At 45.0% G+C, this 14,580-nt stretch overlaps 1 protein-coding gene across 1 annotated transcript in view; it reads right to left on the minus strand.

Moving 5' to 3' along the window:
* Positions 1-14,580, minus strand: part of prkcg (protein kinase C, gamma) — a 39,748-nt gene that overhangs the window by 1,950 nt on the left and 23,218 nt on the right. Inside the window, 6 exon segments of the mRNA XM_067448977.1 lie at positions 8,697-8,837; positions 9,033-9,140; positions 9,242-9,322; positions 11,367-11,505; positions 11,601-11,663; positions 11,818-11,909. Coding sequence (XP_067305078.1) covers positions 8,697-8,837; positions 9,033-9,140; positions 9,242-9,322; positions 11,367-11,505; positions 11,601-11,663; positions 11,818-11,909 — 624 coding nt within the window.

Raw genomic sequence — 14,580 nt, forward strand, 5'->3', positions numbered from 1 at the left:
GAATGACACACACACACACACACACACACAGAAATCAATTGGGTTAAGTTACTATCTATTAAATATCAAGCAGACTGAGGCCCCATCCACACGAAGCCAGCGCTTTCCTAATCCGATCTTTTTTTTTTCCTCGTTTCAAGAAATATCTGCGTCCACACGAGATTAAGAAAAACGGACTGAAAACGATGTAGTTTGCATGCCAGGCCAGTGTGTGGCGCTGTAATTCTGCCACAGAAATACACTAAAAACAGAGAAGAAGAGTTGTGGCTAGAATGGGGTATAGCAGTGCTCGGAGGTGAGGCAAAATCTCACAATAAAATAACAATAAATACATTTGCTACTTAACAGATGTGTTTTATTAATGCCTACACCTACCCCAACCCAAAAGATACCCTTACAATAATGCAGATACGTTAATTAAATTACGCAATATTGATGTGCGCATGCCCAGTGCCCGTAGTTGTATCCCTAAACTCTTTCACCGTGCCGGACGTAGTGTGATGACATCACCGTTTCAGAAAATATACGGATTCGCTGTACACACGAAGACGGAAGATGATCGTTTTCAGATTTACCCACTTTGGGACCCGGTTTCGAAAAATATCGGATGCATGCTTCTAAAACGCCGGATCCGTGTGGACGAAACGCTGATACGGTACAAAATTATACGTATACATCTAAACGCGTCTCCGTGTGGACGGGGCCTGAGTGTATGCTGTTGACGTTAGTCTAGCGCTGTGAACTCAGAGCACCTCCACTCATTTGCTGCGCTCACATACATTCACACAGAATAATAACAGCCGCATAGATTAGCATGAGTAATATGGGCAAAGAGCTACAGGCAATGAGGGTCAGGCTTATTTTGGTTCTGCCATCTTCATAAGAAAAAATAACACTAGTAAATATGAACGCACATGCACAGATGCGTGCTGAAAATAATAAGGAAGAGCAGGCAGGGCACATTAATAAATTTCCAGTTATATGGTTACTGTTTAAAATAGCATTAACAAATGGCACACACACAAATATTGTACACAGGAAACGAGGACAAAGCACAACTTCTATTTTTTCTTATAAATAATGAACTATAATTAATATTTTAATTATAATTACTACAGACAAGCAAATTCTATACACCTAAACATTATTTGCAGTTAATATATATATATATATATATATATATATATATATATATATATATATATATATATATATATATATAAATGTATTTAATAACTGTAATACAACACAATATAAAACACTGTAAAAAAATGGTTGGTTTTTGTTGGTTTAACTTAAAAAAGTAAGTAACCTGGTTGCCTTAAAATTTTGAGTTTATTGAAATTAAAAATTTGAGTTGATACAATGAAGGAAATTTGTTTAATAAATAGAAACTCAAAATATTATTGTCTCTGAACCACATACAAAGTTTGATAAATCATGAAAATTACATGAAAAGGCATGTTCCCTTTCGTTCAGTCACTCCGACGTAACGTCAGTGACTGACGAATGGGGGTTTCGCCTAGAAGCCAATCATCTTCGAGATCTTAGAAAGCGCCCAATGGCAGTGCCAATGCCATGGGCATGCGAATTTGCATGCGTAACTCCGCCTACCCACCTGGGTATATAAGGAAGTAGCTGGCATGAATCGCATTATGTTTCAGCTTCGGAGCCAAGAGCATCTCTTCACTCCGGCAAGCCTGAATTCTGAAGTCCTCTCTTCAGTCTTCGAGACGAGCGGTTCTCCAGGGTGTTGGTGTAACGGCGCGTTCCAGCGATCTCGCATTGCCTGCCTGCTGATCTGTGCAGTGATCTGCAACAGCTGTGTGTGTTTTCCCTGGGCGCTTCGGCACTCTGCAGAGCTTCCTCTCACAAAAAGAGCTTGCGTGTGGCACGTCTTTTTCAAGACGGGTTGCCCGCGCACTTCCGGGTGCGGTCGATATCTGTTGCTGTCTTTGGGACGCATTCACTGCTCGACGTGTTTGGGCCCAGCACGTTCGGACCGTGTTTGTGGATGTGCTGTGTTCCCTCTGTGGGAACATGACCATCGCGATGTTGTGGTCGAGACTCAATGATCTCTGTAAAGAGAGAGAGTCCCCTCTGCCACACCCCGATCTACCATCTCCGAGAGAGGTGGTACTTTGGCTGGTGGCCAGGGTGACCTGAGGGCGGTGCTGTGGTATTAAGAACCCCGACGATCATTCCTCGGGCCACTCCCGCCCTCTTGCACATCGCTTCCAGTGAGTGTTGGACTGAAACAGCGGGACCGTCTGCTGACGCCCCGTTCGTTTCGTTCATACTCCAGATAGCGGCGAGAGGTCGATTGCCGCATCTCAAGGTGGGCTAGAGTCCTTTGGGGATGACGATTCGGCTATGCTCCGCCTCCGGGTGTGGTAGCACTGTAGAATCTGACCTAGAGTTGACAGCCATGTTATCTCGGGCAGCCGCGAGCCTCGGGCGGGTGTGAATCTCCGCCCTGTCACGAGTGCTCGCGGTTGGGCGATTGGTTTTTGGAGGTGGCACCCGACAGCTGCGGGCCCCGCCCCCAATGCCATTTCGCTCCCGAGATGCATGAGGAGTGCACGCGGTCCGGGAGATCTCCGGGTCTTCCCGCGACCGTTTGGTGGCCTCCTCCGCCTTCTCTGCCCTCGAGGGGTCGCGGCCTAAGGGTACACTGGGGTCCCTCCCCCTCAGTCAGGTGCTCTGTTGCGCACTTCGGTGTCCACTGAGTGCTTTGACTTGACGCGGTGAGGCTATCCTAAGCGCCCTCCCAAGCCTGCTGGCTCGTCTACTTCGGTGGCGTAGTCCAGCAGTGCTATGGGGTAAGCTGCCGCCCCGATGCGTATGCACGAGGACAGAGCTGATCCAGGGCTTACGAGCCCCCTCGCAGAGCAGACCCCAGTGGAACGCGAGTCCTTCCCTGGTCTCCTCTGTCAGGGCGCAGTCGTTACCAGTGCCTCGACACCGGGCCGCTATGCCACCCGAGTCCGGGCCGGTAACACTGCCTCGAGGAAGGCGTGCCGCCACCGATCCCGCCCAGCGCGGCATAGGTGACCACACGCCCCCTGGGTCAGGAGATGTCCACAGCTGTGGTCCGGGAAAGACAACTGGCCTTACTTGGTCGATGTGGGACGGCTGAGTGAGCCTGCCTCCTCAGCTCGCCCATATCCCAGGCCGGCCTTATCGGCGGCACAGTCAGGGACTGCGCCCAACAGTTCTTGGCTGTCCCCAGAGGCAGACTGAGGCCATCTGCCCCGGCGGCCCGCTGCTGCACCTAAGCGCCGCCGGCACAGTTGCCTCAGCCTCCTCGCCGCCTGGGCGACTTCCTGCGACCCCCTCCCGCGTGGCCACAGCAGCAGCCTTCACCCTGGCCACGCCACAGGGCGCGCTGCAGGAAGCCGTCCCAGTCCGCGCCAGCCCCGCAGCCTGCTGAAAATAAGGCCAGCGGCACTCCGGACGCGGACAGCTCTGGGATGGGCAGTTCTTTCATGGGACGGTGGCAGGTCCGCCCCTTCCCCCGGTGGAGGGCCGGGGGAGAATCCTTTGTCCAGCTGCTGGCCCACGGGTCAGCAGCAACCTTTGTAGAAAGAACTGATTAACCCATCCCTGAGCACCCAGAGACCGGTGACGGCAGTGTGCGCCGCCCCCGGGCCACGCCGCTCTCGTCCCTCTCTGTCGCCAGCCCCCTCTCAGAGCAGACCCCAGTGGAACGCGAGTCCTTCCCTGGTCTCCTCTGTCAGGGCGCAGCCGTTACCGCCGCCCCGACACCGGGCCGCTACGCCACCCGAGTCTGGGCCGGTAACGCTGCCTCGCTGCCCCACCGAGGGTACGCTGGTGCTCCGCATGACCCCGTTGGTACACTCCCTGGGAGCGTGGCTACAGCTGCCGGGTCTGTCCCGCTGGGTCGCACGGACCATCCGGCTCGGCTACGCGATTCAGTTCGCGCGAGCTCCTCCCCGCTTCCGGGGTGTCCGGTACACCGTGGTGGGGTCCAATGCCCCAGTCATGCGTGCGGAGATCGCGACCCTACTGGCGAAGGTTGCGGTCGAGCTCGTCCCTCCAGCCGAGATGAAGTCCGGCTTCTACAGCCCTTACTTCATTGTACCGAAGAAATCCGGTGGGTTACGACCGATCCTGGACCTTCGCGTCCTGAACCGATCCCTGTTCAGACTTCCGTTCAGGACGTTGACTGCGAAACGCCTTTTCGAATGCGTTCGTCCATGCGATTGGTTTGCAGCGATCGACCTGAAGGTCGCGTACTTCCATGTGTCCATCCTTCCGCGACACAGACCGTTCCTGCGGTTTGCGTTCGAAGGGCGGGCATATCAGTATGCCGTACTACCATTCGGGCTAGCTCTGTCCCCTCGCGTCTTCACGAAGATTGTCGAGGCAGCCCTTGCGCCACTCAGGCAACAAGGGGTTCGCATCCTGAACTATCTCGACGACTGGCTCATACTGGGCCACTCTCGGGACCGGGTGTGCGAACACAGAGACCTGGTTCTCCACCACTTAGCTCGTTTGGGCCTTCGGGTCAACTGGGAGAAGAGCTAACTCTGCCACGTGCAGAGGATCTCTTTTCTCGGTATGGAGATCGACTCGGTCGCCATGTGCGCGCAGCTTACCGGCTTGCACGCGCAGTCGCTGCTGACTTGCCTCAGGCAGATAGAGAGCAAGAGTGCGGTTCCACTGAAACTATTTCAGAGGCTCCTGGGGCATATGGCATCTGCAGCCGCGGTGACGCCGCTCGGATTGCTTCATATGAGACCGCTTCAGCACTGGCTTCGCGATCGAGTCCCGAGATGGGCATGGCAGTCTGGCACGCTCCGGGTCCCAGTGACTCAGGCCTGCAGACAGACACTCACCCAGTGGTCGAACCTCAGCTTTCTACGGGCAGGAGTGCCCTTAGAACGAGTTTCCCGGCATGTTGTTGTGTCAACAGATGCGTCCACCACGGGTTGGGGTGCCATGTGCAATGGACATGCAGCCGCCGGTTCTTGGTCAGAGAGCCAGAGCCGCCTGCATATCAATTGCCTCGAGTTGCTGGCAGTACGGTTCGCCCTGCACCGCTTCCGAGCGTTGCTGAAGGGTCAACACGTACTAGTCAGATCGGACAACACGGCCGTAGTAGCGTACATCAACCACCAGGGCGGTCTACGCTCCCGCCGCATGTCTCAACTCGCCCGCCATCTCGTTTTATGGAGTCAGAAGCGCCTGAGGTCCCTTCGTGCTGTCCATATCCCGGGGATCCTGAACCGTGCAGCCGACGAGCTCACGGGTTCAGCCAATCCCTGGGGAGTGGAGACTCCATCCCCAGTCGGTCCAGCTGATTGGGATCAGTTCGGGGACGCACAGGTAGATCTGTTTGCCTCCCACGACTCGTTCCACTGCAGCCTGTACTTCCCTGACCGAGGGCACGCTCGGCACGGATGCACTGGCGCACAGCTGGCCGCGGGGCCTACGCGAGTATGCGTTTCCCCCAGTGAGCCTTCTTGCACGTGTTCTGTGCAAGGTCAGGGAGGACAAGGAGCAGGTCATTTTGGTCGCCCCGTTCTGGCACGGCCGGACCTGGTTCCCAGAACTAGTGCTCCTTGCGACAGCCCCTCCCTGGCCAATTCCTCTGAGACAAGACCTACTCTCTCAGAGACGGGGCACCCTGTGGCACCCGCGTCCCGATCTTTGGAACCTCCACGTGTGGCTCCTGGACGGGACGCGGCAGGTTTGAGTACCCTACCACCTCCGGTGGTGGCTACCATCACTTCCGCTCGGGCCGAGTCCACGAGACAGGCCTATGCGTTGAAGTGGAACCTCTTCGTCAATTGGTGCTCTTCTCGCCAAGAAGACCCCTGGAAATGCCCGATCGGGTTTGGCTCTCTTTCCTCCAGGATGGGTTGGATCGAAGGCTGTCTCCATCCACCCTGAAGGTTTATGTGGCCGCTATCGCTGCCTACCATGACCTCCTGGACGGGAAAACGGTAAGTAAGCACGACCTGGTCATCAGGTTCCTGAGGGGTGCGAGGAGACTACATCCTCCTCGTGCTCCTCTCGTACCCTCTTGGGACCTCTCAGTAGTTCTAAGTGCTCTGCAGAGGGCCCATTTGAGCCTTTGCGGTCAGTAGATGTTAAGTTCTTGTCTATGAAGACAGCGCTCCTGACCGCACTGGCCTCCATCAAGAGGGTAGGGGACCTGCAGGCATTTTCGGTTGACGAAGCGTGCCTGGAATTCGGGCCGGCCGACTCTCACGTGATCCTGAGACCCCGGCCTGGATATGTGCCCAAGGTTCCCACCACTCCGTTCAGAGACCAGGTGGTGAACCTGCAAGCGCTGCCTTTGGAGAAGGCAGACCCAGCCTTGGCACTGCCCTGTCCAGTACGCGCCCTTCGCGCTTACGTAGACAGGACGCAGTGTTCAGGACCTCAGACCAGCTCTTTGTCTGTTATGGTGGGAAGCTGAAAGGGAAGGCTCTCTCAAAGCAAAGGCTGTCTCACTGGATAGTGGACACCATTGTTTTGGCTTACCAGCAGCAGGGACGCCCATGTCCCCTTGGGGTCAGGGCCCATTCCACCCGGAGTGTGGCCTCCTCTTGGGCTTTAGCACATGGCGCTCCGCTGACAGACATCTGCAGAGCTGCAGGCTGGGCGACACCAAACACATTCGCCAGGTTTTATAACCTCCGAGTGGAGCCTGTATCCGACTATGTACTCGCCTCTACAAGTGGCCGGTAATGGATTGGCTCAGGTGTCTTCGCTTGCTCGCCATTCCACTCCACGGACTGGATACGTGCGATATTCTTCTCAGGTGAGTTCCCCGAGAGCCCTGAGCTCCTCCAGCACTGATGACGCCGACGCCAGTAAGTCTGCCCTTAGCCCAGACACTCGTGTCCGGCCAGGTGCCCCATGTGCATGGTTCCCCTCCGGCGACCCCCACATGTGTATTTCCACCGTAAGCCTCCCTGAGCGGGTGTATTCCCTTGGCAACCTTGCCACCTCCTGGGGTTAAAAATCCACCTTCGGCTGGTACCCCAGTGATCTTCCGTATGCAGCCCCCCGGGGTCATACGTGTATCCCTAAGTCCTCCCTACGGGTAGGCATCTTGGCGCATATCTCCTCCTGGAATATGCCTCCCAGTGTACCTTGGTATTCCTGCGTTAAGTAGAGGCCTTTGACCGTCCTACTTGCATCAGGGTTCTCACGCTTGCGCAGGGCACTGGAAGACAGCCGAGTGGCGTTATTGCATTGGGACCCCCATTCGTCAGTCACTGACGTTACGTCGGAGTGACTGAACGAAAGGGAACGTCTCGGTTACGTATGTAACCCTCGTTCCCTGAGGAGGGAACGGAGACGTAACGTCCCGTTGCCACTTCCGCTGTACCGCTGGAACGGCCGAGAGTTCAGTCTTGGCTCCTCAGCAGGTAACATAATGCGATTCATGCCAGCTACTTCCTTATATACCCAGGTGGGTAGGCGGAGTTACGCATGCAAATTCGCATGCCCATGGCATTGGCACTGCCATTGGGCGCTTTCTAAGATCTCGAAGATGATTGGCTTCTAGGCGAAACCCCCATTCGTCAGTCACTGACGTTACGTCTCCGTTCCCTCCTCAGGGAACGAGGGTTACATACGTAACCGAGACGTTTCACTGCATCATCAGAAATAAAACACACACAGTTACCCAATATGCTTACAAAATATTTTAAAAATATTTTAATAAAGGTTGTCAAGTGTCATACAATGTTCATTGTATTAACTCAAAATTTAAATTTCAATGAACTCAAAATTAAGACAACCAGGTAACTTTTTTTCTAAATATTTTTTTACAGTGTGTATAATAATATATTGTATAATAATATTATATTTGTAATATATACTTTTTAAAGTTTTATTTACTTTATTTTATTTATTTATTTATTTTGTTGTTGATTGTTTTAAATCTGTAGCATTTTGAGATTTTGTTTAATATAAAGTGCGTTACAAATAAAATGTAGTATTATTATTATTATATATGTGTGTGTATAATCATTACGTGTATATATATATATATATATATATATACTCATTTACTGTATATATATATATGAGTGAGTATGTGTGTGTATGTATATATATATATATATATACACACTGTATATTAGAAATATATAACAAATTATATAAAATGTATACATTTATAAATTATATATACATTTACATGCAAATATTTCTTATAAATAAAATGTATACATTTTATATAATTTTTTAATATTTTTACAGTATATATTTCTAATATACAGTGTATATATATATATATATATATATATATATATATATATATATATATATATATATATACAGTGTGTATATATATATACTCACACACACACACACACACACACACACACACACACACACACACACACACACACACACACACACACACACACACACACACACACACACACACACACACACACACACACACACACACACACACACACACACACACACACACACACACACACACACAGTATACTTTTTCATTCATTTAACTACAACTAAGGAAATATTTATTATTAAAATTCTACCACTACAGAAATCATATTTGCACTATATATAATCTTAGACAGATACATAAATATCCATTGATTTTTTTCTGTATTTATTTATGAATAAATCTCCATAAACCAAACACAAAGACAAGTGTTGAGGTAGGTGATACTGACACTTCTGGGTTTGAAGGGAGGCTGTATCTCCAGTCTCTCCAGCCGGTCCCAGTCTATCCAGCGGAAAAAAGGATGCTCCCGCAGCTCTCTCTCTGCCTCCTCTCCTCCACCCAGACGCTTAGCAGGGTTCTTGGTGAGGAGCTGGGGGAGAAACAGATGGAGAAAGTAAGAAAAAAAAACAGAAAGATTGAAAGGATGGAATTACACTTGTCTAATTTAAGTCACATTTTTGATGGTAATGTTAATATTAAAGATGGGTTAGATTGCTCTGTGCATGCACTGCGAGCCAAGTACTGCACGTAGGCAGCAGAGATGAAAGAACAGGAAGAAGATTACCCCTTTGCAGATGGCCACAGCCTCCCGAGAGAGACTCTTAGGATATGAAACGCTCTGTTCCATGATGGACTGAAACAGCTCCTCCTCATCTATGCCATCAAAAGGAGGCTGATGAAAAGAGCGAGACACAGGGAGAGGGTGCCGGGGATGAATTTCTATTGAGAAAAGGACAAAATTAAAGCTCAAGGAAGAAGAAGATGAAAAATTACCTGCCCAGCCAGCATCTCATAAAGGAGGACTCCATATGACCACCAGTCCACTGCTTTACCATACGGCTGATACGCCACAATCTGAAAACAATACAGAGCTCTTGTACAGGGATTTTTTTAGTAAAGATGTATTAAAATAATAATTGAGAATGCCTTTTGAATTTCAGCTGAATTCTGCACTGTAAAAATTATTTGTTGGTTTTTGTTGGTTAACCTGGTTGCCTTAAAATTTTTAGTTTATTGAAATTAAAAATTTGAGTTGATACAATGAAGGAAATTTGTGTAATAAATAGAAACTTAAAATATTATTGTATCTGAACCACATACATTTTTTTTTATAAATCATGAAAATAACACTATTTGGCATGTTTCACTGCGTCATCAGAAATAAAACACACACAGTTACCCAGTATGCTTACAAAAATTTTAATAATATTTTAAAAAAGGTTGTCGAATCTCAAAAAATGTTCATTGTATTAACTCAAAATTTTAATTTCAATGAACTCAAAATTTTAAGGCAACCAGGTAACTTTTTTCTAAATATTTTTTTTTACAGTGTGTCATTTGTACTGAGGTTCAAACAGGATGTAAAATTCTCATTTGAATTAAAATGAGATTCATTATAGCTAAGTGGAGTATGAATAGCCAATAAATATGCTATCTTGTACAAATTATATGTAGTATTTCTAAAAACATTGTGATATATTTATATTACATTTTCATATTTAAATAAAATATGTAATATCATTAAAATGTTTCATTCATTTAATTGAATAAAATTAAATTGCTATTAATAAGGTTGGGGTTCAAACATTTTAATTTTTTTTGGAAAGAAATTAATATTTTTATTTCGCAAGGATGCATTAAATTGATGAAAAGTAATGGTAAAGGCATTTATAATGTTACAAAAGTTTTTTTTTCTTAAATAAAAGCTGTATTGAACATTCTATTCATCCAAGAAACCTGGGGAAAATGCATAATAATTTCCACAAAAATATTAAGCAGCACAACTTTGTGTGCTTTAGCAGCACAACTTAGTGTTTCTTGAGCAGAAAATCATCATATTAGAATGATTTCTGATTTGACACTGAAGACTGGAGTAATGATGCTGAAAATTCAGCTTTGCCATCAGAATAAAATTACATTTGAATAATAAATACTAAAATAGAAAACGTATTAGAAATCGAAATCATATTTTCTAATACTAGTTTTTTTGTTGTTGTTGTATTTTTGTGTTGCGTTTGTGTGAAAAATGTGCAGTGTTGATGAGCATCAGAGTCTTCTTTCAAAAACATTTAAAAACAACCCCAAACTTTTGAATAGCAGTATAGGTATTTCATAATAAATCATTTTTTTAATATTACATATTTAATAAATGATACACAGAATACTTTTTAAAATGAAGACAAAAAACATAAAGCAAGATGACAAGACGGAAACCTTAGCACTAGCTTTGTTCTGGTAGGTTTGGTCTTTTGTCCATCCAATGATTCATCATTTCATAATGTTATTCTCAAAATCAGATCAATTAGAAATATCCCCCTAACAGAGTTGCTATTACAGGCCTCTCGATGTGCAGATAAGCTCATAAAAATCATATTAAAGATAATTACACAATAAATATGCTAGTGTCTCTGTGTCAGCTATGAGTGTGTGTCACAGCGTGAGAAAAAGAGATTAATTTCCTTGCCTGCAGGGACACATATTGCATCTTTTCAAAATGACAGGGACACAAAGATCAATGGCATTTCTTTTTTCCCCTTTTTTTACATAACGTGATCAATGCGATCCAGTTGAACCGCTGGGTTTATACAGTGCTGACGCATACTGGGCTTCGGTAGACCCACATTCACATTTATCGCCTTTACATCACACAGCAAAACACAAACATCGACAATTTAGCACATACATCACTCGAGTGGGATGTCCATCATGTCGCCGTGTAGTAAACACCACAGTGAACCTAAATGAAAACACACACACACACACACACACAGACGTGCAGAAGCACATACAGGCAGACATGTGCTGACCGCGCACATCCACTGAGCATTAATGTATACACAGAGTCAAGGTCATGAAGAAGAGAAGATGAATCAGACGGAGGAGACGGAGAAAGCGAAACCTCAGGCGCGATGTAATCAGGTGTGCCACAGAAGGTGCGAGTGGTGTCCCCTTCCATCAGGCCTTCCCTGCACATGCCAAAGTCTGCTATCTTTATGTGTCCTTCACTGTCCAGTAGGACATTGTCCAGCTTTAGATCTCTGTGGATCAGAGAGTGAAAGAGAAAGAGAGAGAATAATAAACGACTGTAACATATGGTGGGCGTGCGTAAGGAGATTCTCATCGCGTCTTGTACCTGTATATGATGCCTTTGTTGTGCAGGAAGAACAGACCCACCGCTACCTCAGCTGCATAGAACCTGCCAACATGAAAATCTCTCATTAACTCCATTAAACACACATGCTGCCACTGCAGGGCAGAATGACAGAATGATGTCGAACATGTGAACTCAGAGACAGAAGAAACAAGAAAGGGAGCGCAACAGAGATAAAAAGTTAAAGAAGAGAACTCACGCTGCGTGCGGTTCTTTAAACTTGCCAACAATTTGGATGTGAAACATAAGATCACCGCCATTCACATACTCCATGACATAATACAGACGATCCTACAACACAAAACAGATTATTAGTAATCAGCAGATATGCAACCTAATAATATTAATAGGAACTAAAAATGAATCATCAATCAATGCACTTGTTCTCATGCTATACAAGTAAATAATACAGCAAACGCCACAGCAGATTTGCAATCAGTCAAATCAAAAGATAAATGTTCATTAATGCATGAATACACACACAATTAAGACCTTGTGATCACACAATGGCAAATATAATCATTTAGATTCTAGTAAAAATATGTTGTTTTTACATTTAGTTGAACTTAAAGCATTAGAGAGAATAAACAAAACTTTTTGAAAGGCTGATGAAATTGTCTACCAAAACCAAAGTACCTGATTATATATACACAAACATACAGCACAACGTGCATTCAACACTGATAATAATACAAAATGTATCATCAAAAGGATCATGTGACACTGAAAACTGGAGTAATGATGCTGAAAATTCAGCTTTGCATTACAGGAATACATTTCATTTATAAATATATAAACCATTAAATTATAATAATATTTGACAATATTACTGTATTTTTGACAGTTGTTAAGTAGACATTTGTCAAAGCTGCACTATGTAATTGTTTCGTCCACTAGAGGGCGCCTATTCAAATCAAAAGCGTAGTTTGATGACGCCAAGTTTGAGCGCAGCATCTTGGGACATGTGGTCTTCACCTCACAGACGGTGGAAAATAGGACTCGGGCAGAAATCATGTTCATGGATGCGATTATTAACGTTACTTTAGTATGAAGAAGAGAAGGACAGAGAGTTGTGGAGCTGAGCAAGGACGCTGGAGCGATTGTCAATGAGATGAACAACACACGCCTCGCGAGCTGCGGGACTTTTATTACGACGGGACACAGTCACAGTCACCGGCGCCATTTTCACTTTTTTGGTCATGAGTATGAGGTAACGCAGCTCTGTTTATCATATTAGATACATTTAAGTGAAGTTTAAAGTTTAAAATGATGTTATGACGTTACTCTGTGTGTTCGTTCACTGGCTGCTGTGACACTTGTTTACACTGCTAAGAGTAAAGCATTTCTGCCAAATAAAACTGGAAACCGAGGATAACACAGATATGATGCGATATTGACAGGCGACTCCCTCAGATGTCCCGGGTCCTTGGTTAAAATAATTCTCTCACAATTTACAAATAGTTGAAACATTTGGGATATTGTAAGAAATCAGCTGAACAAAATATATGACACTGGCCTAGTGGTTTTTGGATATTTTAATGCAAAAATACTACATAGTGGACCTTTAAGTATGTGAAGTGACTTCCTTTTAAAAAAACATAAAATAAATAAATAATACTAATTGCACTTTACACACACTGAATTACATAAACTCTGTTGTAAGGTAAGACCAGCAGGTTTTCTCGGTTGCTTCAGTTATTTGTCACATACAGCCAGAGCAAGATAACAGCCAACTTTATCTACAGAGGCATCTGACTACAGCATTTGGAGTCTGTAGGACTTGAACTTCTGATCAGTGGGATGCTGCATTTTTCTACTGGGCAACTGATTGCTTTGACTTTATTTCATGTACTCGATACAATGAGACACAGTTTAAATACACAAAGAGGTCATTACCAAACACAGTCACATTGAGTGTCTTTTTACAAATTCAATCGGCGAAAATAAATAAATAAATCAAGCGATTTACCAAGAGTAATTCAAACCTTCACAAACCATTAAAGCCAGACAAACACGCACACTCACGCCTCTTTTTCTCTCTTTCAGTACAGCAGCTGCCAATGTATTTCATTAGGCTGATTGCCACTTTGCAATACGTGTCTGCTGAAAGAGGTCAGACAATTAGCACTATGAAAAGTCATTTTTCAAAGCAAAACGAGGCAACTAACATCACAAAAAGGCCCTCCAGATTCATTACTTAGAAAAATTGTTTACCGTGTCAAAATGAATCTCGACAAAATGCTCAATGAATCGCCTTTTATGACGCAGGTTGATCCGGGTTGCCAGTTTAAGACTCACATGACAGGACTCAAAGAATATAATTGATACATCGTCGGAAGCTTCTGCAATTTTGTTCATCCATTGTTCATGCTGATGTTTTTATAAACACTGTTAATCAAATTTGTAGTAACAATCTGTTCTTGTTACTCCTCTTCCTCTCAGGTCTGCTAACAGCCTTGTTCAGGGCAAATTAATGTAATATTTCGTTGCCTATCTAGGCCGATGTAAACAACCATTTAATCAGGTAAAAGACGAATAGTAACCAGGATGCTTTCATTTTTACTATGATTAAACAGCTTTAGTCCAAATTTAACACAATCATTTATCTGCCGTAGGAACCTCTGTAGAGGTAGTCGTTTTTTCCATTAAAAAAACAGAGAAACAAAATATTTGACTCCAAAAAATAATGAACAGTACTTTTAAAAAATACAATGCTTACAGTTGTTATGGAAAGGCTTTATAAATAAACTTTTATAGACATTAGTTATCTAAATCTGTTAACATAAAACTGTATTGTATGCATTTTGTTTTGTTATTTTCATTAGGACATTACCAAGAGCCAATTATAGTAATTATTAAATGGAAATATTATGTTGTAACTACTTAACTACATTTTACAGCTAAAGCCACCCCCATTTTGAATGTTTCCGCATGATGTTTTAAATTTAATAAGGAGTTTTAT

Source organism: Pseudorasbora parva, chromosome 7 (genome assembly GCF_024679245.1).
Source record: "Pseudorasbora parva isolate DD20220531a chromosome 7, ASM2467924v1, whole genome shotgun sequence".
Taxonomy (NCBI): domain Eukaryota; kingdom Metazoa; phylum Chordata; class Actinopteri; order Cypriniformes; family Gobionidae; genus Pseudorasbora; species Pseudorasbora parva.